Here is a 24890-nt window from a genome sequence, read left to right on the forward strand (position 1 = left end):
CCTGATCACCCTCCCTCCACATCTCCTCATGGCCCAGGGAAGATGTTTACAGGATAGCTAGCTGGATCTGCCAGAGTGAGGCTGAAGAGAGGCCATGCTGAGAGCAAATGCTGTGAAGGCTCAGATCAGGAGCAAGCAGGGTGATAAGGAGATAAAGGCAATTGCTACATGCTAAGGTGGCTGAGTGTGAGACACAAGCTGCCCAAGCAGCTATAGGGCACCAAAGAACTTTAACTGAATTCTTTTTTGTTTATTTGTTTTGTTTTGTTGGGGGGCACACCCAGCAATGCTCAGAGGTTACTCCTGGCTGTTCGCTCAGAAATTGTTCCTAGCAGGCTAACGGGATCATATGGGATGCCTAGGATTGAACCCTGGTTGGCCACATGCAAGGCAAATGCCCTACCCGCTGTGCTATTGCTCCGGCCCCAAAAATTTTAACTGAATTCTTTCACCAACTACAGCTGAGAAATTCATCAAAAGGTACCTTCATCCCACTCATTTCCCTACCCAACTCTGCCCATTAGTTTAATACTTGTGTGGATTCCATGAAAAGTCACATTATAACAAGGAGAGGGGAAACAGGAACCTGAAGGCTATGTGTGGTGGGGAAACACAGCTACTGATTAAATCCACAGATCTGGCAAGGCACTCTGCCACCCTCAGCTTCCCCACCCCTATTAGCACAAGAAAACAAGTTCCAAACCCGGATCCCCAGTGAAAAATGCGGAATTTGTATAATTAAAATTATACTTGTGAATTTCAAACGCACTTTAATTTCCTAAGGGCCCCCTAATCAAGTCAGAAGTTCTCGCTAAAACCAATTATCCGATTTGAAAACAGAGGAGGAGACACTGCATGGCAAGGTCTTGAGGAGACTCGCTGCCCAGTTTTTTCCTAGGCTCAAGCACGCTGCTATCTGATCCTTTCTCCCCAGATGGAAGAGAGAGTGAACCTACTGGTGGGTTTTTAGGAAGTGTTATGCATATGAGTTTAAACATTTTTGTTTGTTTGCCTTCAGCTACAAAAATGACATATTTGAAAGCTATCCCAGAGGGAATTGAGTTGAAAGGGATTTAAAAAAAAAAAAAAACAGCACGCATCAATAAATCCGCTCTCTTTCCACCCAGCCCAGGCCTCGCAACAAGCTGCTTCTCCCTTAAGATCATACAGCAGATATTCAAACCTGGCCCCCAGAGCTGGTGGTGAGAATGCTTGCCCCAGCGCCCTGGTGAGGACAGAGACTGGGTTCATGTCCACAGCAGGCACAGCCTAGCCGGGAAGCAGCGACACACAGATTTCTCAAATCTGTACCAGGTAATCTACCTGTAATGAGTAACTGGACCTTTTTTTTTTTTTTTTTTTTTTGGTTTTTGGGCCACACCCGGCGGTGCTCAGGGGTTACTCCTGGCTGTCTGCTCAGAAATAGCTCCTGGCAGGCATGGGAGACCATATGGGACACTGGGATTCGAACCAACCACCTTTGGTCCTGGATCGGCTACTTGCAAGGCAAACACCGCTGTGCTATCTCTTTGGGCCCGAGTAACTGGAAATTCTTGCACAAGAGCAATGTGAAAATACAAAATCTCCTCCAAGGCACTGAAATATTTAAGAAGCAGTTGTTACAACGTTATATTTATACCATCAATATGAAATGTTACGGGGCTAGGGCCTTTGAGAAAAAGAAAGAAGAAAGAAAAGCAGCTGTACAATTGTACACCAACTTCTCATTCCTGAAATAAAGAGATTGACTTCTCGAGCTCTCGCCTAGGGTGTCCCAACAGTGTCCAGTACAGGGACCACCCACTCAGGCTCCGGCAGGTACTTGGACAGTAAACCAAAATGCCTATTGGTTTCAAACTTCACCTTTCGGGGCCCTCCGGAAAGAGAGAAGATAAAAGGATGTATAAGAGGGTTAGGCACTAGCCTTGCAGGTTACCAACCCTGGTTCAACTCGAAGTACACGATGCAGGTCCACCAAACACTGCCACAGTATGAAGACACAGAAAATTCACCACACTCGGTTTTGGGAGACTGGAAGAGTAAACTACAGGAACGTGCACAGGGATTGGTGTTAAAACTCCCCCCTTCCCCCACCCCAAAAAAAGAAAAAAGTTCTCCAGCCAGACTTAGGAAAGCAAGATCCTACATGCACCAACACACAAGAGCCACGCATAGACACAAATGCAAAGAAGAAAAGCACCTCAGCTGAGAGCAAGTCACAGGACCCACTCCTTCCAGGCCTCCCTTCCCCCCAAGAGCGGTCACCTCATTAATGCCACTCAGCATCACATTCGGCTATACTAGGTCTTTCTGTGCTGTTCCCGCAGGCAGCGCAAAGCCAGCTGCCATTGTAAACTTCTGTTCTTTACGAAACTATCAAAAGCTTTGACTGGAGAAAAGGAGCGAATAAAAAGAAACAACAACTTCTATGGGCCTTGTCTGCTCTCACTCCTTCCCCTCCTCCAGCTTATTCTCTTTGGTGCTTTATTCAAAATCATACACACACACACACACACTCACTCACACACACAAACACACAACCACACACAAAACATGCTCTGAAAGTCGTTTACAACATGCCAGCTTTTGGGGGTGAGGGAGAAAGGGAGAGAGAGTGTTCGCCAGGGATGGCAACAGGCCGTCTATTTGCAATTGCCCAAAGAGAATAATTCATTTCGGTGGAGGATATGGATGAAGCCCTGAATACATTTCAACACCATTTCCTGCCCTTCAAAACAATAAAAATGTAAAAACCCAGACGAAAGCAGGCCTGGGGTGGCAAGAACGAGAATCTCTTGACCCCGGAGGAATTTATTCTCCGGGAGCTCTCTCTCCCCAGAATGCATCATCAAGACCATTTTATTAGATTTTTCGAAACCCTTGAAATTGTCACATAATTGAAACAGAAACAGCAATTTAGAGTTCTGGATGGATTTCTTAAAAAGACGAAGCTGAGCTGGCCCAACAACCCCTCCTTGTCTGCACTCGCCCCTAACCTAAATGTAAGGTCCCTTGCACACAAAACCCTATTTATCTTCTAAAGCCTCCCCTGCCACAAAAGTTACACATGCCCCTAACGCCTCAGATTTCAGGACATTTGGGAGAAACTCATCCCAGACAACAGGCTAAAAAAAGAATCCATTAGCATTAACTTGCCTGTCACAGCCAGTGACAAATAAATGAATGTGATGCTTTCAGATCAGTCATTGGTGGAACTACCCCCAGGCAGATAAAGAGCAGGACTGGGAGGAAGAAGACTCTGGGAGTCCTTTCACACAGCAGTGTCCTAACTGTCCCCTCGCTGCTCCCCAGGACCTCGTTCTCAGGCGCCTCGGACACAGAAAAGGAAATGAGTTCTTAAAGCATCTTGAAGATAAAGGCCGGGCTGCCATCCCCTGTTCCAGAGCCAGGAGCCCAGGGGACCAACCAAGCCATCAGCTTACCACTGTTGCTCTTGCCAGCACCCTGAAAGGGAGCCTCCAAACAAAGGTAAGGGTGACTAGACAAGACCATCCTTGGGGACAGCAAGAGACACCAGAGGGGTCAGCTCGAGGCACCTTGCATGGAAGCTCACCCTAGGCTCTTCCCACACATCGGCTCATCTAATCCCTGTAAATATCCAATGACGTGGGCAATGCTTCACAGATGAAGCCACGGAGACACAAAACCTATCGGGGATTTGCCCAGAATTTCACAACAGGTGAAGAGGCATTCCATGCCACTAAACTGGCTTTCAGGAAACCGAAACTTAGGGATGGAAGCTAACCTGAAGCTTCCTGGCCACGAGACATGTTCCATATGCCAGTCTAATAATTTGAGGCCTGCCCGGCAAGACAAGGGCCTGCAGTCTGCTTACCTCTACAGGCACAGCAGAACCCAGGGTTAGAGCAGCAGAAACCTGGGACTAGGCTGACTTTCCAGAGAGTAGCTCAGGCCATTACTAGTTCCGTATTCTTGGGAAGCAGCCTCAGTTTCCCTATCTGAAGGGAGATATTGCCATAGTCAGTTGCAAGAATCCAAACAAGGAGCAGAGTTAAAAAAAAAATTTAAGTAAGCTCTTGGGACCTAGCTGACTGCATGCTGGCTCAAGACAAAAGCCAGTCGTTATTGTGATCTTTTGGGGTTTTTTTCTTCTTGATTATTCAAAGTCTCAAAACATCAAGAGCTACAGCAGCCAGAGAGCCCCCCCCCCCCCACAAGAGTGACTCTGCAGGTGGTTAAGAGCCAGGTGCTCTTTCAGAAAGAGGGCACACCTGTTTACCTGGGGGAGCAGCAGGAGACCTGCCCCAGCTGGACCACCCCACCCCACCCCAGGTTGCTCAGGCACCTCAAGCTCCCAGTTCCAACATCACGTGCAATGCAGCCAGTCAAATGGCTCTGATGTCCACAGCAAGGAACACCATCTACCTGAGGGACAGCCAACGTAATAGTCTGATGTTAAAGGACAAGACTTGGGGGTTTGGGAACTGAGTAAAGATAGAAAGGGGAGGCCAGAGGCAGAAATAAGAGCACCACAGCTCTGCACACGCAACCACACTGCTATGTCCCCACAATGGGACTTTAGGGTGGTGTGGCCAAGAACACATGCCCTTGGGGTCAGCATCCCACGACGACAGGTGGCTATGTGGGGCAGGGAGTGGTCCAGACAGAGAAAAGTGCTCCACGAAATGGCCTTAGCCACAGACTAAGTTCAAGGGGTCCCCAGAGTTTCTCTGGGATCCTACCCATACACATCATGTACCCCAGTACCTACCAACAAAAACAGAACCTATCTACTTGGCCTAGCACTCAAGGTTCCCCACAGCCAGGCCCCATCTTCTCCTCTAGCTTCAACCCCTGCTGTGTCACAGCACCCCATGCCACAGGGCATGCCCTAGCCTCTCCCAGCCAACTAACACAATCCTGCCTTTCTTCCTTACTGCCTGCTCTTTTAGGATCTGAGGCAAAACCCTCCCTCCTCCTGAAGAGGCTCGCTTCACTCCTCTCCTCCAAGGCCAGTCCTGCCTTGGATCCTGGGCTCCTCCCGCCTCTCTGGGCTCCAGGGAAGGCCCCCTGAAAAGCAGCTGTGTTTCCTGTGCCATTCCACTCCCACCCGTGTCCACTCCTCTGAGTGAAGGGTGATGGAGTGTGCAACAGCAATCAATCCTAAGAACTAAAGGTGTTGATTTTTTTTTCAATTAGTAAAATATGCCCATACTCTTGGAATTTATTGTCCAGTGGAGGTGATAAGGCATGAACTGAAACAACCCGAAAACAGCAAGAGCAAAGTGCTTACCACAGTCTCCAGTGCTGGGCAGAAACTTGGTAAATAATTGCTGGATTCTGAAGGTGACTACTGAATTCATTAAAGACAGGATCCAGCCTGCCCCACTGTAGCGCTCACCCTGCCGGCTTTCACACCTGACCACATGTCACTCCCCATTCACCCCCCACCCACCTACTGCTCACTGTTGCTCTTTGCAGAAGGACAGAAAGTTCTCTAGGACAGGGAACTTCGTCTTACTCCCCCATCTGCTCCCAGAACCTCACTAGGTGTCTGGCACTTGCAGACACTGAATGAGCTCTGGAGAATAAATGAGAGCGAGTCTAACCCAATGCCTGATGGATGCATCAATACGCTTTTGCTCCTGAATCATTGTTGGAAGGGCCATAACCAAAGGAGAGACAAAGCACTAGGGATATTCAGGATCAGAAGCAATCTGTCCAGGCTCAGCTTTGCAGGGAGGTTGACTTGGAAACTAAGGAGAGAGTAAGGGGGGGTAGAAAAAGTGAGAGAGAGACAGAGAGAGACAGAGACAGAGAGAAAGACAGAGAGAGACAGACAGAGACAGAGAGAGACAAAGAGAGACCGAATATGTCTGTTCCAGAAGCAGCAGGGGAAGAGTGGAAGAGAAACTAGGGACATTAAATATGCACTGGTGAAGGGTGTTCTACATTGTATGACTGAATCTCAATCATGAACAACTTTGTATCATGAAAAAAACCCAACTATATTATGAACAACCTTGTAACCACTGTGCTTTTAAAAAATTATTTTAGGTGGTGGGTGGTGGAAAATAAAAAAAAATTATTTTAAAAAATGAAAGAGGGCCTCAATCATGAACATTTTGTAACAGTGCATCTTATAGCGATTCAATTAAAGAATTAACTTAGAAAAAGAAAAGAAAGGAAAGAAAAAAACAAAGAGTATCTGTTTCGTTTGGAAAGGAAGGACAGCTTGTTTGCAAAGAGTTTGTACTCTGTTTCAAAGCAGCAGAGGTCAGGAAAGGAGCTAGGAGAAGACCCCTCACTGCCAGCACAGGAAGGCTTAAGACTGCTCTATGAGCATCTGAAAATCATGGAGTTTGCCCCTCGAAACTAGATGTCCACCCAATTTACTACATAAAGAGGGAGTTGTTAAACACATGAGAGGCTGGAGATGGATCACTACATCTCCCCGAGTGTCAGTGGGACTGTGGGTATATTCGGTTTAAAAACTACAAAACAGTGGTTAGGAAGAAAGCACAAAGAGCTGAGCACAAGCTTCACATTTGAGAGAACCCACCCCACCACTACAAGCCCTCTCCCCAAGCACTGTTGGGCATTACCCCCAAGCAAGAGGCCCTTGAAACACCACTGGGTATAGCACCAAAATCCAACTTAACTATACACACACACACAGAAAAACAAAACAGAAAAAAATGTCACTTCCCGCGATGGCCAGCTGGCCCCTAAGAGAGTGCTGTTCCCTCCCAGGGGGCTATGAGGGCCCCACATTTCAGTCACCTGGAGGCCAGAACACCAGTATGCAAGCAAGGCATGACCCAAAGTGGGGAAAAGATATTTAGAAAGTAGGCGGCCCCTTGGGAGCTGACACCTGCTGTAGATGGGAGCTGGGACAGTGCAGACTGATATACCACAATCCCTGGGGGGTCCATGGTGCTGCAGCTTGAGCTGCACACACACTGTGCTGGGTTTTGTTGCAGAGAGCAAGCACCCACCCACAGAGCTGGTGACAGCGGCAGCTCGTCAGGGGATGCTGCAGTGACCCGGCCCCCAGCAGCAGGGGAAGGCCAGATGCTGAGAGCTCACCCTTCGCCCTTGAGAAGCTGCCAAGTAACCGCTCCCCCAGAACAGAAGGTCCGTGTGGAAAATGCTCACGCTGCAGACACCCATTCAGATATCTCCAGCTCACCAGAGAACTGTGCCGGCCCAAGCCCAGGCCCAGGCCCTACAACCTCCTCAGTGAAATGAAAAAGATGGCTTGCTTAACTCTGCCATCATGGAGAGGGGCAACCTCGGGCGGAAATGCAATGGGCCAACAGCCATACCAGCTCCTGGACACCACTGACAAAAAAGCTGCCAGTCTCTGCCACCACTTCCTACACCCCCACAGCACCTCCCTTTCGGGCTTACTAGCCTGCCCTCAGGGGACTTGCATTCCAATCAAGGTTTTTCCATAAAAGTTTCTCTTAGGTCTGTCCTTCTCACTATTATAATTCTTTTTCCTTGACACCAACAATTATCTAATAATAGCCCACAGCTGCTGGTTGTTCTTGGGTGACAGGCACCAGTCAAAAAGACCTGCATTCACCCTCAAAACACTCCCCCGTTGGGCACTAGAAGTAATCATGTTTTAAGGAGAAAGAAACAGTCTGAGGCAGCTGAGATGACTCCCCACCCACATAGGTGACTGAAGGCCACAAGAAACAGGTGAAATAAATGAGATTCCCTAATGTACAGAAACTTCAGTAGGAACAAGGAATGGGGAGGGGGCTTTACCATAAACTAGGCCAGTAAGGGCAAACAGTGAGTGCACAATGCCCAGCTTCCCAAAGTCCCCCTTCGCACGAGGCTCGTCCACACCAGAAAAGAACCCACAAGCTGCCCCTCTGCCCAAAGTGAAGGAAGTGAGGAGGTGACATGATTGATCCACCGCTGGCCAGGCAGGCGTTTCCAGTGCCTGTACATTAAACCGCCTTTTTTTAGAACAGCACGACCCTCTGAATTTTTAAAGAGACAGTGGCGGGGTAGGAGGCAGCAGGGTGACTCTTACATATTTTACGAGATGAAATAATCATCTGGAGGGATGAGGAAAGAGCTGCAGGACAAACCTATCTTCCTCTGATCCAAATGTACCTCCCTAATTAATGGCCCCGAGTCTCCAGAGAGGCACTATCCGTGAAGGGGTGACCCAGGGCAGAGCGCAGGGCTCCAGACCCTTCTGGGAGCCGATTTTCATGTGTGTGACACACGTAAGAATATTAGGACAGGACTAATCTGAAATCTGTTCTTCATGGCCAGGGCTTTCCTTTGGTATTCAGTTACGTTTTCTTTCCACTCGTCTTGTTTTAACACCTCCATGGAATATTTCTTTGGTGAGTGCCAGGGAGGAGAGGGAAAGCCAGAAGACAGAGACATGAATTTTAAGGAGCCTCCCACTGATGTATCCCTTACAGGCACCACACCCGGGGCCAGGAGGAGGGGCACAGTTCACCTTGCACCCCCACCCCCATCCTCACTGGGACACACAGAACTTTAATTGAAGGGGAAAAAGCAGCACACAAAGGCTCAACTTAAAGTTCTCTGCTCTCGCCAGTCCTGGCCTCCAACACTAACTTCAGTCGGAAACCCCTGTGGCCAGACTCAAATTCTGTGGGAAAATAACCATTAACAAGGCTATGTTGTCCCCACCCAGGACCACAGCCCCAGCCACCGCAGCCCCTGGCAGGGCTGCCTTCCTCGGCTTGAGCAACCCCAGAACCATCTGAAAAGGCGCCCTGAGGAGCCAGATGGAGGAAAGACATTCTGGGAGCTGGGCAGAGAAGGCTGAGGGGCTGGTGAGGCATCTGCTCCTCACAGCCGGGTGACCAAACTGAGTCACGGCCAGCTCCTCTGTAATAGAGAGGCAGAATCCCTTGCCTAACACAGGGACCTGGGAACCCCCATAGGATCCAACATTGGGCAAGGATCCAGTTCTGGGACCAGGTTGTCTGACTGTGTCCCTTGTACTTCCCCACCCGTTTGTGCTGCATCCGCAAAATGGGGATAATCCAGTACGCACCACAGAGGCAAAGGTGAAGAAGACTATGTGAGTTAATACACAGCATGTGCTACAACAGTGCCCGACACATAAATGCAGTTAGTACCATTTTTACTCTCCCAAGATGGGTGGGAAAGCCAATTAAAAATAGTAGTAAAATGCGGGCCTGGAGAGATAGCACAGCGGCGTTTGCCTTGCAAGCAGCCGATCCAGGACCAAAGGTGGTTGGTTCGAATCCCGGTGTCCCATATGGTCCCCCGTGCCTGCCAGGAGCTATTTCTGAGCAGACAGCCAGGAGTAACCCCTGAGCAATGCCGGGTGTGGCCCAAAAACAAATAATAATAATAATAATAATAATAGTAGTAGTAGTAGTAGTAGTAAAATGGGACCGGAGCAATAACACAACGAGTAGGGAGTTTGCCTTGCATGCAGCTGACCCAGAGCTGACCCAGGTTCGATGCCTGGCATCCCGTATGGTTGCTTGAGCCTGCCATTTGATTTCTGGGCACAAAACCAGGAGTGACCCCCAAGTGCCACAGGGTGTGGCCGAGAATACATTCATACACTCATACAAACAAACATACATACATACATACATACATACATACATACATACATACATACATAAAAATAGCAGTAAAGGGTTGGAGCAATAGTAAGATAGAAAAGGTGCTTGCCTTGCACACAGCCAACCAGAGTTCACTCCCTAATGTCCATATGGTCCTCTGAGCCTGCCAGGAGTGATTCCTATGTATAGTAGAGCCAAGAGTAATCCCTGAGCACCAGCAGGTATGATTCCCCTCACCAAAAATAATCGTAAAAATAGTAAGCAATACATATGGCATTACCATGTGCAAGCCTGCTTTTCTTTAGAGCACCTTACCTTTATTGGTGCAGTTGATACACACACACACACACAGCAACTGTGATGGGGAAACTGAGTTTCAAGGAGGTTGTGTGATTTGCCATGATTCTGTACATGAGTGGGTGTAGCTGGGATCTGAGCCCAGCTGGTCAAGCTTCAAATCAAGAAGAGCTATAATGACTCAACCTACAGTGATAACAGTGATGAAGAAAAGGAGGAGGAGGAGGAACTAGGTCCTCACCCTGTGCCATGCTCTCTAATGGCTCCCATCAGCCTTCTAAGGGAGTCACTTTCATCACTTCCATTTCACAGACGAGGAAACTGAGGCTGCAGAAGGGCAACCAAGTGCACACACCAAAACAGAGTATTCAAGTGGAATAAAGAGCAGGAACATTCCCTTATGAAGGAGAACATAAAAAGTAAGATGCTGTCATTAACCCTATGATCCCAGGACAGCTCCCTTCTCCTAATGGCTGAACCATTTAACAAGTAGCTCACTTCTAACAATTCACCTAAGGCTGACAATTCACCTAAAAAAAAAACCCTAACTCTAGGAAAAGGGTGGGTGGAGGTGGTGGGACAGATACATAATGTCACACACTCAAGTAAGAGCTTAACTCATATTCAAGCTGAGCACATCTCTGCAAAATCAAATGCCAAAGTGCATCAATGTGAAATGTTACCTTCCTGGTTTAAAAAAAAAAAAACAAGCAGGGGAGGAGAAAACAGGTCCAGCCCATGGTCAGACCAAGTCAGGGATTTTTCCAGTTTCCCTCTTGGGTAATTGGATCCTAGTTCTAGGCGATCAAATGACTAACCTGGAAATTTGAAGATTCACATTTAAGGGGAAAACAACAATTCTTCCAACCCCGAGAAATACGGGTAACTCTGGAAAGCTTTCTGAAATGCCAAGTATCACACACAATTTGGAAAGCAGCCTCTAAACAAACAGGACAATCTTAAAATTTGTGCTCAGGAAATAAAAATCTAACTCAGGTTCAGTGATTCCTATTACTTGCTTAAGCTTAGATTTTAAAAAAAAAAGTCATAAGAAAGGTATTTTGGGGGTCAGAGCTATAGCGCAGCAGTAGGGCATTTGCCTTGCACGTGGCTGTCCCAGGACAGATCTCGGTTCGATCCCCAGCGTCCCATATGGTCCCCCAAGCCAGGAGGGATTTCTGAGCACATAGTCAGAAGTAACCCATGAGTGTCACTGGGTGTGGCCCAAAAAACAAAAACAAAAACAAAAACAAAAAAAAAAGAAAGATATTTTGCGGGTCAGAAAGATAACACAAGTAAAGCACTTGCATTGCAAGCAGTCAACCTGGGTTCAATTCCCAGCACCTCATATGGTCCCCCAGCACCACCAAGAAATAATCCCTGAACACACAGGCAGCACTAAGCCCAAGCAGAGCAGGAATATGGCCCAAAAATAAAAGAAAACAAGAAAAGTAAAGAAAGATGTTTTTGCTATACTTGAGTATATGCCCTCCAAGGAAGAAATTAAAAATAAAGGAAAGCGAGGAGGACAAAAACAAAAAGCACAAGAGAAAAGAAAAGAAAAAGAAGTGCAAGGGAGAAAGAAAGAACTGTGGGGCCCGGAGAGATAGCACAGCGGTATTTGCCTTGCAAGCAGCCGATCCAGGACCTAAGGTGGTTGGTTCGAATCCCAGTGTCCCATATGGTCCCCCACGCCTGCCAGGAGCTATTTCTGAGCAGACACCCCTGAGCACCGCTGGGTGTGGCCCAAAAACCAAAAAAATAAATAAATAAAAAAAGAAAGAAAAGAAAAGAACTGTGACCGGCTCCTTAAGTGAAGTTCTCAAATCATCCACAACAGTCAACTTTTTCTCCATTAACATACAACTCTCCTTCACCCATTACACAACTGAAATATTCCACTTGCAGGACACAGTGCTCCATAAACTGGATTTGCAAAAGCCAGAGAGCCCTTTCCTTTTACAACCGACAATCCGAAGCTCCACCTTTTCCCCTTTCCCTAAGCATGCCAAGGTCACATGACGCAGAAAAAGTACTTCTTCCAGTGTCAGAGAGAGAAAAACAAAGTGTAATGTAGAAGGACAAATCTCACAAGTCGACCATAAGCCCTTAACACCTGAGCCTTGTGCCTCTATGTTCCCATCTCCCCAAGAAGGCCTGGTGAAAATCACAATGAACAACTAACTCGCTTCCAAGAAGATCCAGCTTGACGCTCCCATGTGGAAACAAGCACCACTACCGGGTCACACCATATCCAGCAAGGATCTATAAAGGCACCAGTCTTGGCCCAAAGTAGCAGCTCTGCTGGTTTTGAATAGGCTCTCATTTAAACCACCCAGTCTGAAACCAAGACACCCACTGCTGCTCTGGCAATCAGGGCTTGTGGGGAGAGGGTATCTACAGAGGAAACCCTGGTTACAGAAACTCCACTCCTTCCACAAGGCCTTGATGGAGCACAGTGGTATCCCCTGAAAGGGTGGCCAGGAAAGGCCCAATTTTTCAAATGCCATCTCAGCAAGGCTTTGAAAAGAACAAATAGATCGTCTGGATAAATATTGCAACAGCTGGTTCCAAATCTTCCCACCAAGGATCAGGTTCCTCGCCTCTGCACCCCAGCCCCCGGTTGGATGCTCAGAACCCACCTCCAGACGCGGAGGTGTGGACACGAAGCATCTCACAGTGCCTGCCTGGACACTCAGTCACAGGCCGATGAGACTCGGAGGGAACAGCGTGCTCCAGGTCTCAACGCTTCACTGCCAGTGCTGTGTTTGAAACTGGAAATCCTTGGCAACCACCTCTGAGGGCTAAAATCCTATTACTCGTTCTCTTACTTACCTTGGGCTGTGCTCGACGGGGAAATGCGACTTTGGGGTCAATCTGGGAAAGGGAGGACAAAAACAAAAAGAAAAGAAAAGAAAAGCCAGTATCAGTTTTCATACTTTGAGAAAAAGGGAGGGATTGAAAACTATGATTAATCAACCTAAGTATTAATCACTCATTTCTCAGGCTTATTAGCCAGCTTTTGATGACTTCCCAGGGAACTCAAAAGTTCCTTGAAGTTGAAGCTAAATGTTCCTCATTGCTCCCCAAAATGTAGCTAACAAACAAGAGTCAACATTTCTGCAAGATCTTACCACGCATTTCAACGTGTGAAGAAACCAGAACTCAGGCCAGGGAGATGGTTAAACCAACTTAAGGCTTTACAGGTGGGAGAGGGCCCGTTTTAATCCCCAGCACCACATATCCCCTGAGCACAGCCAGGTGCAATCCCCAAACACAATCTCAGGTGTGGCCCAAAACACACGCAATAATTTTTTTCAATAAAAATAAACCAAATCTTATGTGTTCCCTTATTTAAACAAGGACCACAGACACCCAATGTTAGATAGAACTGCATCTAAATTTGTGGTGCAGGACGGTAGGAGGAGGGATTATGAAAATATCACCATTTAAAAAAAAATCATTTGAAAAATCGTAACCTAAAAATTAAGTGTAAGAAATCTTCCAGCAATAACTGAATGGCCTTTCTTCCCGACAATAACCAAACACAGGAAGGGATAAAGATTCCAAAACGTCTCTAAGTCAACATCGAAAAAGTCCCCTTAGACATAGCTGGGTTTGAATTTACTCATCTTCACAAAAGTAACATTATCTAAGATTAATCAAAAAGACAGTTTTTTCCAGACTTAGACTTCAAAGAGGAAAAAAAAGCAAAAAGTATCAAAAATGGTGAAATCTGACTTATTTCTCCAAAGATATAACAATAATAAAGTAAGAAGAAACATGTAAGCTAAAGTCACCTGGGTTTTAAAAAAAATCTCATGGAGTTAGAAGAGTGAGAGTATGTACAGTCCACACATATTACTGGGACAGCTGGGATTTAAAAAATAATAATAAAATAAACAGTACTAAAAAATAATCTAGTGCTGATTCCAATCCAAAGAGGGAAAAAAAGACATTCTCTACCCCTCAAAACTAGCCTGGCAGAATGCAAGATTTTCAGCCAGGCCAGTTTTCCCAGGGAAGCATTTGAATCTGACAAGATAATTGAGATTGGGGGGATGGGGACAAAGTGGGGGTGTTGTTGGGAGAAAATATGGAGGAAGAAATACAAAAGTATGCCCATTGTTGGTTTTCATTGGCTTTCTAAATGTCACACATCTTTGGGTAAAAATTCAGCAAGGAGAGTGGCACAAATACTGACTGCTACAAGTTCTTTATTTATAGGCTTCAGCTTTCATATTAAAATGTTCCCCTTTTAAAATGTAAATCTGAACCTTGTTTTCAGTTCTGCCTTTGAGAGAGGGAAAAAAAAAAGGAATGCTTTGGGGAAAAAGCAGGGGGGCGAGGGGGCGGGGGCACAATACAGATAACTCATTTGTCCCAAGAGTTACATCCTAGAGGACCCAGCTGGTGAGACAAGATTGAGGCGCTTTCACCAAGGTAATGTAAAAACCTCATAGAAGCCTGCAGCCTGCGCTCTACCTTTAAACATCACCTGAGAAATGAGAGATTACTTTGTGAAAACTAGAGAAAAAAAATACAAAATGCTGAACTAGGGAACTATCCTTTCATCAAGATTAACACTACCACAGCTACAGGTGTATTCAGCACTGACTAGAACTCTCTACAAGAGAAATACAACAGGTGTGGATTTTCCATTCTGCTGACCGGTCCTGGAAGACACTTTTGTCTTTTCAGAAACACTCCCCCGAAAGTAATTTTTTTCAGCTGACCAGTATACAATCGCAGTAAGTCACCTGGCCTGGGAAGCCGAATGGCCATGGTGCGGGGGTGGGGTGGGAGGATTAGGAGGCGGCCAGGAATTAGAGGGCCTAAGGGAGACAGGAAGAAAACAGCCGCTTAAATATAATAATAAATATATAATCAAAAATTACAAAACTCAGAACCAAATTGAGTCCCTTAATCGTCCGCTGAAGTTTAGAAAAGCAAGCATGATGTCTGGTTTTTATACGCACACACTGATCTCTTGGCATGGGTGGGGGACAGACGTGGGGAGAGGTCAAAACAAGTCTGGCAAATCCCAACCTTTTGCACATCCCTGTCAGCTATTTATATTTTTTTTAAAGAAATAAAAAAAATTTAAAAAGTAAACTACCAAAAAATGAAAACATTAGTTAGTTAGATACAGCTCTACTTACTGTAGCTACAAACCTCTAGGAAAGAGACTACAGTACTATTGGGATATGAATGGCCGTTACCTAAACAAAGCTTTTAAGGTAACAGTAAACAAGATCCGCGTTTCCAAGTCAATAAACCAACAGCAGCTGCCTCCTGCACTGAACGTTGAGACAAAGTCAAAAGCTGGGTTACACTAAACAAAAAGAGACCACAACAACCTGCCTAGCAATTCATTAGGGAGGGAAGAGAGTTTGGGACAAGGGGTGGTGGGGGATGGTCCGGACCCAACAACTGCCTCAGAAACCAAAGCTGGGGCCAAGGCATCCAGGCAGGGCAAGGAGAGGGGCTGGAGAATTTAAGTCCCTCCTTAGCCTCTGAATGGTTCTTTTTTTTTTTTTTTCATTTTAGCATCTTTTTGAAATGTCTAGCCAAAAAAAATTCAAAAGGGGGGGGGATTCAGATACCCTTTATCAGCCCATAAATAACTGGGCCTGAAATTAAATTCTCTCAAGGCCACAAGCTCTGACAAATCTAGCAAGCTGATTAAAGCAGCTTAGCTAGGTGGACAGACCTGTTTCCTAAGATGCTGGGGTGCTGGGGGCCCAGCGCTGCACAGGGCATGCACGGGGCCCTCTTATCAGAGAAAATGGGGCGAATCCTTAAATGCAAGGACAGTACACCAAAGAGGGCAGGCTTCACTCTTCTCTCTTCAGCCAGTGTTCAAGTCAAGGGGACTTTACAGAAGGTGAAACTGAGGCCCATAGACAGAAAACAATCTGCCTGACTACTGGGCTGCAGGAACCCAACCCAGTGTCCCAGGCCTGATGCAGCCTCTCTCACACAGGAAAAGTGAAGTCCCAAGCACTGCTAAGGGAGATGATACATTAAAAACTGGGAGGAGGAGTGGGAGGTACATTCAGGTCAGCAGAAAGGCCCTCCACGCTTCTTCTCACCACCTAATGTGCCTTTCGGGGCTCACACTCTCCCTTCCTCCTTTGACCTCTACCTAGATTTGACCCTCCATCCCCACCCCACACTCAGGCTGATTTATTTTTTAAATCTTGTGACTTAGAAAAGTTTCAACACTCAAAGGACCAGAGAAAGAAGAAGGAAAAAATAAAAAAAAAATTTAAATCACTTTGAAATCCCAGGCCTTGTCAGCCCTGAGTTTCACACACCACCTGGGAGTGCGGGCCAAGAGGTGCCAGTGGGACTGAACGAGATTGTTTTCCCTTCGAGCACATTCGGAGCCCACTGCAACCCGAGGAACCTGTTGCCGGCCCGGGGACTAGCGCCCCCTGGCCTCCAAGCCGCTGCCCGGGCCCCCCACTCACCCACCCAGCACCACCTCGGCCCGGCCCCTGCAGGTCGTGCCTTCTAGTAGCCGGTCGCCACCGCTACGGCGGGTGACAAAGAAAAGTTGCAAAGGCTTTGCAACAGGACTTTCTCGGCCAGGCAGGGAGGGACAAGCCAAGCGAGCGCCTCTCCCCAGGCCCACCCCTCCACCCGCTCAGGTTGGGCCTGGCAGCACGTGGAAAGGCTCCTGGGGGTGTGTATGGATGACAGGGAGCCGATCCCCCAAACCCACCCCTCACTGCAAACTTTGCACCCAGCCCCTTGAAGCTGGGCTCCAAAAAGTCCCCCATCCCCCAGTTCCCGGCACAGAGCCAAAGAAGACGCTGTCCCTTTAAATGGGGCTGTCAGAGCCCAGCTCGTTCCTGAAAAGGGGCGAAGAACAACAACAACAAACAACAACAACAAAACAACCATCAACAAGGGAAAAGCCACCTACCGTCTTGGAATCTAACTCATGGTGGGGCTGACCTAATACTTTATCTACACTTGCTGGGTCCGCGAACGTGACGAAACCGAAGCCTCTGAAATGAGACAAAGAGGGAGAGGAAAACAAACCAGAAAATGTGACACCATTGAAAGCAAACCGGGAGCGAGCCCCCATCCCACTTCCCGAGCAGAATGCAAAGCAAAAAAAAAAAAAAAAAAAAAGTTGCCCCCCCAAGTCACCCCGATCTCAACCACCCGCCAGCGACGCCCGCCCCTCCGGTCCACGGCCCAGAATCGGGCTTGGTAACCATCAAGGTTAACGGGGAAGTGGGACGGGGGCAGGGCGGGCGGAGGTAACTTGGAAAATGCTGCTGTCTCCACTCTTTCGCCACCTCGATTTCCTCTCTTCCTCCTCCTCCTCCTCCTCCTCCTCCTCCTCCTTCTCCTCCTCCTCCTCTTTCCTTTCTTTAACGCTTTGTTTCATGCTGCAGAAAACCCCCCGTGCTTAGAAGAGAGAGAGGCTCGTTTCAGCTTTCTAAGAAGGGGCTTAAGAGTTCGGGGGTATTGGGAATGTTGGGGGAAAAACAGTGTACATTTAGAAAAGAAAAGGAAAAAAAGTATAAAAAGTGAATGAAGCTGCATGTCATTTTTAAAGCAGAAGAAAAAAGAAGCGACGGGGGGAAATGACTTAAGGCGGGGAGATGGACATCTCTGGCCAGAGTTCAGCCCCAATCAACAATAACCTTTGGGGTGATGGGGGAGGCGAGAGAGTGAAAGAGAGAGAGAGACGCATGCATGCTCGAGCCCCATTCTAAATCCGCTTAGCTACTTCCGAAGACACCTCCAAAAATAACACTTCAACTTTGTTCTAAAATAAAGACTAAATCCAGAAAGGGGGGTGGTGGTGGTTTACCTGGAGCGTTTCGTAGTGGGATCTCTCATGACCATACATTCTCTGATTTCTCCAAATTTACTAAAATAGTCTCTAAGGCTATCTGTAGAGAGAAAGAAAAAGAGAGAAAGATAGGGAGTGGGGGGAGAGAAGGTGTTGTTGGGGGTAGGAGGTGGCGGAAAGCAATGCAAAAATTCTCATCAAGGACAAAAAAAAAAAGCAAAGTAGTTTTCTCTTGTTATTCGGCTTTGTTGTTGTTTTATTTTTTTTTGGCATTCAAAAAAAATTTTTTTGCATACTCGGGGGAGAAATTCAAGCAAGCAACAGAGGTCGCGTAGAGGGCTCGGAAAGGGAATCGCTATGTAAAAAATAATAATAATAATAATAATAACCTTGTACCGGAGAAGTGGGGAGTCAATGGCGGGGAGAGGGGGGGTTGCTCCTACAGCGGGATAACAAAGAGCAATCAAGAAGCCAAGAAGGGGGGGACCGGGGCGTCCCCCCCTCCCTCCCTTACCTGGTGAGGTCTGCCAGCTCAGTCCACCGATAAACATTTTACTGGAGGGAGAAAACATAGCAGAAGTGAGCACCGATGTCAGATCGGCCATTTTGACGTGTAACTTACAAAAGCTCCACGGAAAGCGGGGGGGGGGGGGGGCCGGGGCGAGCGCTCGCCAGCCGGGAGGTGGGGTGCGGGGGGTGTGGGTGGGTGGGTGGGTGGGGAAGGCGGCGACCCGAAGGTGTGCAACTTCCACGGGGGGAAGGCGAGGGGGGCCCCGCGTGAGGTGAGGTGGGAGGAGAGGTGGGGAGGAGGAGGGGGGGGCGCGCGCGGGAGAGATGCCCCGGGCTCCGCGCACCGCCGTCCCCGCCGCTGCAAAGGCGATCGAGAGAGCGAGCGAGCGAGCGAGCAAGAGATCGAGAGATCGAGCGATCGAGAGAGACAGCAAGCAAAAGCCCCGGGCTTGCTTGCTTGCTTGCTTGCTTGCTTGCTTGCTTGCTTGCCTACGATTTGGGGGGGGGGGGGTGCACAGCGGCTTGGAAACTTACCCGGGGTCGTGCTGCGAGTCGTTGGCGCTGCCCGAGGTGCCCGGGCTCCCATTCGCTTCCATCGCGGAGCCCCCCCCGCCCCCCCACCCCCGAAAATTAAAAAAAAAAAAAAAAGAAAGAAAAAAAGACCTCCGCGCCCCACCAACAACAGTGAGAGAGCGATCGGAGCGGAGCGGCCGGCTCCGAACCCCGAGATCGATCGCCCGCCCGCTCCCTCCTCCTCCTCCTCCTCCTCCTCCTCCTCCTCCTCCTCCTCCTCCTCCTCCCCCGCCGCCTCCACCACCACCGCCGCCGCCCCCCCTCGGCCCGGGCGCCTCGGAACCCGCGCTCGCTCGCTCACTCGCGGCACAGCCGGGCCAGGCGGGCAGCAGGCAGCGCCGCCGCCGAGACGCAGCGAGCGAGCGAGCCGCCCGTCACACGTGGGCTCGGCCGGGCTCAGCCCCGCGCCTCGCCGCGCCCGCCCGCCGCGCCGCCTCGCCTCGCCTCGCCTCGCCTCGCCTCGCCTCGCCTCGCCTCGCCTCGCCTCGCACACCCCCCGGCCGGCCGGCCCGGCCCGGCCCCGCCCCCCCCCCCCGCGCCCGGCCCGGCGCCCCGCCCCCACCCCGCCCCCCGCACCCCCCCCGGCGCACGCGGGGCGGGGCCCGGCGGCGGCGTGGACCCGAGGCCGCTGACGTCACGCGGCCCCCGCGCGCGCACACGCACGCCCGCCCGCCCGCCCCGGCCCCCCGCGAGCGGACCCCACGCCGGGGGTGGCACGGCGCGCCGAAGCCCGCCCGAGGCCCTTGGGGGTGCTTTCGGGGGCGGGTGGAGGGAAACGGCGCCCCGACTCCCGCCGGGTCACATGGGCTGTGTGCGGGGAGCGGCGGAGGCGGGGCCCCGGCTGCTGGGTGGAAAAAGCGCCCCCCCACTTTGCACACACACACACACACACACACACACACACACAGACACCCCTCAAACGCCGGTCCCCGGAGCGCTGCGCGGCCTCGCCTTGCAACTTCGCCGCTTCCCGGTTGCCCCGGGAGAGAGCCGGCGATGGCCTCTGCCAGCCGCCCTCTCGCCCGGCTCGGCGCCCCCTGTGCTCGGCCAGCCACGGCGCGGAAATTTAGGTCAAGGACGTTGCGATCAAACCTAGACCCTGGCGCTCCTCCCGCGCGTCTCTGTCGCTCCCCGCGCCCCAGACCGCCCGGGTGGGTGGGTGGGTGCTAGGGGGGTGTCCCAAGGGGAAAGGAAGACTTGGGGCATTGTTGTGCAGACCCTCTGGCTGAGCACGGCAGCACCAGCCACAAGTTTTATTTGCCTCTTGCACTGCGAAGTTCTCTCTGGCTTTCTCTGCCTCTCTCTCTCTGGCTCTCTCTCTCTCTGGCTCTCTCTCTCTCCTCTCTCTTCTCTCTCTCCTCTCTCTCTCCTCTCTCTCCTCTCTCCTCTCTCTCTCTCTCTCTCTCTCCCTCCCTCCCTCCCTCCCTCGCTCTCTGGCTCTCTCTGGCTCGCTCTCTCTGTGTCCTCTCTCTCTCTTCTCTCCCTTCCTCTCTCCCTTTCTTCCTCTCTCCCTTTCTCTCTCCTCTCTCTCTCCTCTCTCTCCCCCTTTCTCTCTCCCTCTCTTCCCCTCCCTCTCTTTCTCCCTTTCTCTCTCCTTTTCTCTCTCTCCTCTCTCTTCTCTCTCTCCTCTCTCTCTTCTCTCTCTCTCCTCTCTCTCTCTCTCTCTCTCTCTCTCTCTCTCTCTCTCTCTCTCTCTCTCTCTCTCTCTCTCTCTCTCTCTCTCTCTCCTCTCTCTCCTCTCTCTCCTCTCTCTCTCTCCTCTCTCTCCTCTCTCTCTCCTCTCTCTCGCTCGCTCCACCGGAACGTCCTGCCGCCGCTCCCCGCCCGCCCTTGCCCGGCAAGAGGTACGAAAAGCCTTGGCCCAGGAAAGGTTATTTTGGAACTTTACGTATTTCCAGTGCTCAAGAAAGGCTTGGCGCGTTCATCAGACTGCCTTGAAAAAGAAAGAAAAAAAGAAAATAGATGTCTTAAGGGTCAAGGTCAAATGATTGGGGGGTTGGGGTTTAAAAAAAAAGACACATTTTTTTTTCTTATACCGATTTGGAATAGTTGTGGAGAGTGTCTCTGGGACGATGGGGAAGGATGGTTATTTCAGGAAATCCCTTTCTAATCCGGTCGTTCAATATTTTTATATTTCTAAACCGAGAGAGTAAGATGCATGAAATTGAAACAGTCCAAGAACCGCCGCCACCCTGTGGGAAGGAAGCTGAAGAGAGCAGAAGGCTTCAGACTAACCACCCCTGGGGGGGCCACCCTGGAATAGTGTGTGACGCACGGGGGTGGGGGGGGAGCTGGCACACAGTAGGTGTTTAATAAATGCCCCGTTTAATCCTTTCCCAGCAGTGAAAACCCTACGGAGGATAATGTCTGTAACTTCCCCCCAAGGTACTGCACACTTCTACAGCTAGTTATGGGGCTGGCCGGATTCAGGCTGGATTCAATTTGTGGGGTATTTAGAACAATGAGGATGCAATTATCCTTATTGTTTTAAATTATTACAATAAATTGAGTTAATGTGGCATGAGGGGCAACATAAAGTTGTGGTTCATCAAATATTCACATTAATGTTAAGCATGAACTGATGCCCAATTAACACTTTTTCATTAATTTTTATAGGATTAGGATACAATGAATATACTCTACACCAGAATTCTCTAAGATCCACCATGGGTCTTGAAAAAGTGGAATAGCGGGGGAGGGGGGGCAAATCTCAAAACTGGTCAGAGCCCTGAGTGACCAGACTCTTAAATCTCCCTGTCTCCTAAATTCCTGAAGTTCCTCCCCAGAGCATTATTGGGGTACACAGAGAAACTTAAGTGAGCAAACGTAAAAGTCCCCTTTTCCTTGCCAACCTATATGGATCATCTTTTTTATAAAAAATCATTACTTTGTTTGCTTTTAAGAAAGCACTTTAAAGCTTTAAACCACAACCCAAGCATTTTCCGTCACTCCACGCCGCTTCTTCCCGAATCTGGTATCTAGGTCTCGTGCCCAAGAACTTACTGTTGTTATGGTAATTGTTTATTATGATTATTCTCAATGACAAAACTCAGACAGGAGCTGACTGGATTGTATTTTGGATTTTTACACTACCGGGGGTCTTCAAACTACGGCCCGCGGGCCACATATTGTATTTATTCTCATTTTGTTTCTTCACTTCTAAATAAGATATATGCAGTGTGCACAGAAATTTGTTCATGATTTTTGTTTTTACTATAATCTGGCCCTCCAACAGTCTGAAGGACAGTGAACTGGCCCCCTGTTTAAAAAGTTTGAGGACCCCTGTGACTAGACCCACAGACCATGAGAAGTCAAAGGGCATTTACTTATATATGAGGTTGACAGAGAACCCAAATTCACCAGGTGGTACCCCACCCCATCAGTCACTGCTCAAGGGTGGCTGAGGCCACTAGTCATATGCCCTTTGGCTCTGCATTCATATTTACTTTGTCCTTCAGATCTACCTTGTTCCCCATGGTAGATCTGCACAAGCCAATGTGAAGCTGAGTTAAAATACTGGAAGGTAGGCTGGAGCCAGAGAACAGTGAGTAAGGCCCTGGCCTTGCACGATCCAGGTTTGATTCCCCTGTATGATGCCCCAAACACCGCCATGAGTGATTCCTGGGTGCAGAGCCAAAAGTGGCCAAAAATAAAAATAAATAAGTAAATAAAAATAAAATAGTGAAAGAGGCTAGCTCTGCAATTGACAATGTCAGTGACTTGGAGCTAGGGCCTACATTTCCATTATTACGTTGTTTTCACTTATTTTTTATTTATAAGCAGTAACATTTACTCTCCTTGATCTATAATTCTGAGTTTGACAAGTGCCAGTCACCACCATCATATTAACCAAGATACAGAACAGTTTCATTGCTCCTCATCCCCCCCCCCAAATTTTTTTTTCTCTCGTGCACTCCAGTTATTTGTCAGTTTTTTTTCCTGCAGTTCAGTAACTTCAGGTAGTCACAGAATTGGGACAATTTCCGCAGCACGGTTCAGTCCTCTGCCTTCTTTAAGTTTCCTGACACAGTCGATGACAATTGCACTCTCCCTTCCAATAACTCACTCATCCCATGTCATTTTTTATATTTACTTCCTCCTACATTTTCCTCCTGCCTCTCCCAATATTCCCTTTCTGTCTCAGCTTTTATCCTCCTCTTCAGTCTTTCCTCTATAGACTGGTGTCAATTCTCTCTTCCCAGCTCTGCATCCTCTCTGGATGAGTTCCTTGACAATAGATTTACCCCCATACTCTAGGCTCGACTTGGTTTTCTTTTTTTTGTGGGGTTTTTTTTTTTGGTTTTGGTTTTGATTTTGGGGTCACAGCCAGCAGTGCTCAGGGATTTACCCCCATATTCCAGGCTCTACTTGGTTTTCTTGTTTTTGGTTTTTGTTTTTATCTTTTGTTTTGTTTTGTTTTCTGGGTCACAACCAGCAGCACTCAGGGATTACTCTGGCTCTACACTCAGAAATCTCTCCTGGCAGGCTCCGGAGACCATAGGGGATGCCGGGTAATTGAATTGGAATCTGTCCTGAGTTGGCCAGGTGCAAGGCAAATGCCCTACCACTGTGCTATTGCTCTGGCCCCTCTACTTGGTTCTCTTCTCAAGATCTCCATTGTGCTTATAAGAGGCTCTGCAGTCTCAGAGAACACAGATTGACTCCTCTCCAGCTTGGCCTTTCTGAGTGTGGGTTTCACTTGCTAAACAACCCTCCAAACTGTACCCTGTATGCCCCCCAACTTGAGTCCCAGCAATTGTCTCCTAAACAATCTTCCCTTGACCATTCTCACTCTATTTTATGAGCCAGGAAAGCTCTCCCTGACCTCTGGAACCAGTTCAGGTCCTCTGTGGTATGCATGCTATCCCTCCTGAAAGTCCTCTGTGTACCTAACCCTGTGTGATCATTTGCTTTATTACTGATTTCTTAGCTCTCCAGATTTTAGACCACAGTGCTACTGACTATAATCATTGATAAAATGAAAAGAAGATGAATGAGGGACCCGGAGAGATAGCACAGCGGCGTTTGCCTTGCAAGCAGCCGATCCAGGACCAAAGGTGGTTGGTTCGAATCCCGGTGTCCCATATGGTCCCCCGTGCCTGCCAGGAGCTACTTCTGAGCAGAAAGCCAGGAGTAACCCCTGAGCAATGATGGGTGTGGCCCAAAAACCAAAAAAAAGAAAAAAAAAAACGAAAACAAGATGAATGAATAAATGAAAATCAACATTTAATCTCATAACAGAATTTTTTGGAGGGAAGGGATATATCTATGACTACACATTTAATTGCCTCATTCCCCCCCTTCCCTTCTCTTATTTAACCTTTGGTTCCACTGCCCTGGTAACATGAACTGCTCAATGTTCCTTCTTTTTCCATTTTCTGGAACAGTGTGTATAAAATAGGAAGTATGTGTTCCTTGAATATTTGGTAAACGTTGCCAATAAAATATCTAGGCCTGGGATGGTCATTTCCTAACTATTTATATATTTTTTCAAATAAAAGATTTTTTTATAATACTGCTTCCACTATTTTATTTCTTTTGAGCTACAGAAAGCAGTGATCAGGGACTACTTCTGGTATTCAGGGGTCACGGTTGGCAGTGATTAGGGGTCTATGCAGTGCCAAGGATTAAACAAGGGGCATCTAAATATAAAACAGAGGATTACATTGTTGAACTACCCAGCCCCCAATTCCAGTTTTTTTTTTTCTTTTTGGGCCATTTCTGCCAATGCTCCTGGCTCTGTGTTCAGGGATCAACCCTGATAGTACTCAGGAGACCATATGTGGTGCTGGAGTTCAAACCCAGGTCACATTTATGAAAGATAAATGCCTTACTCACTACATTATCTCTCCAGTCTTCCACATATTTCTTGACTACAAATATCTATAAGACATTCATTCTTCTTGAGACAGTTTTTATTCATGTTTTTAGGAAAATATACATTTTTTTTTGTTTTTGGGCCACACCCAGTGACCCCTCAGGTGTTACTCCTGGCTATGCGCTCAGAAATCGCTCCTGCCTTGGGAGACCACATGGGACGCAGGGGATCAGAAAGAACCAAAGTCTGTCCTGGACCAGCCACGTGCAAGGCAAATGCCCTA

At 48.4% G+C, this 24890-nt stretch overlaps 1 protein-coding gene across 7 annotated transcripts in view; it reads right to left on the reverse strand.

Moving 5' to 3' along the window:
- The window catches only part of MSI2 (musashi RNA binding protein 2), a 355837-nt gene extending 336985 nt beyond the window's left edge, over window positions 1-18852 (reverse strand). For 6 of the 7 annotated variants that reach the window (XR_007494886.1, XM_049772440.1, XM_049772421.1 and 3 more), the window contains exons 1-5: window positions 18751-18852; window positions 18221-18261; window positions 17725-17806; window positions 16822-16906; window positions 12723-12764 (exon numbers count right to left, since the gene is read on the reverse strand). Coding sequence is in view for 6 of the 7 variants with exons in the window: in XM_049772440.1 (XP_049628397.1) it covers window positions 12723-12764; window positions 16822-16906; window positions 17725-17806; window positions 18221-18261; window positions 18751-18812 (312 nt within the window). In the remaining variant the exon portion in view is untranslated. The remainder of the gene's footprint in view (window positions 1-12722; window positions 12765-16821; window positions 16907-17724; window positions 17807-18220; window positions 18262-18750) is intronic. The other variant, XM_049772410.1, reaches the window with a different exon arrangement.
- Window positions 18853-24890: the final 6038 nt, after the last annotated feature.

Source organism: Suncus etruscus, chromosome 1, assembly GCF_024139225.1.
Source record: "Suncus etruscus isolate mSunEtr1 chromosome 1, mSunEtr1.pri.cur, whole genome shotgun sequence".
Lineage (NCBI taxonomy): Eukaryota > Metazoa > Chordata > Mammalia > Eulipotyphla > Soricidae > Suncus > Suncus etruscus.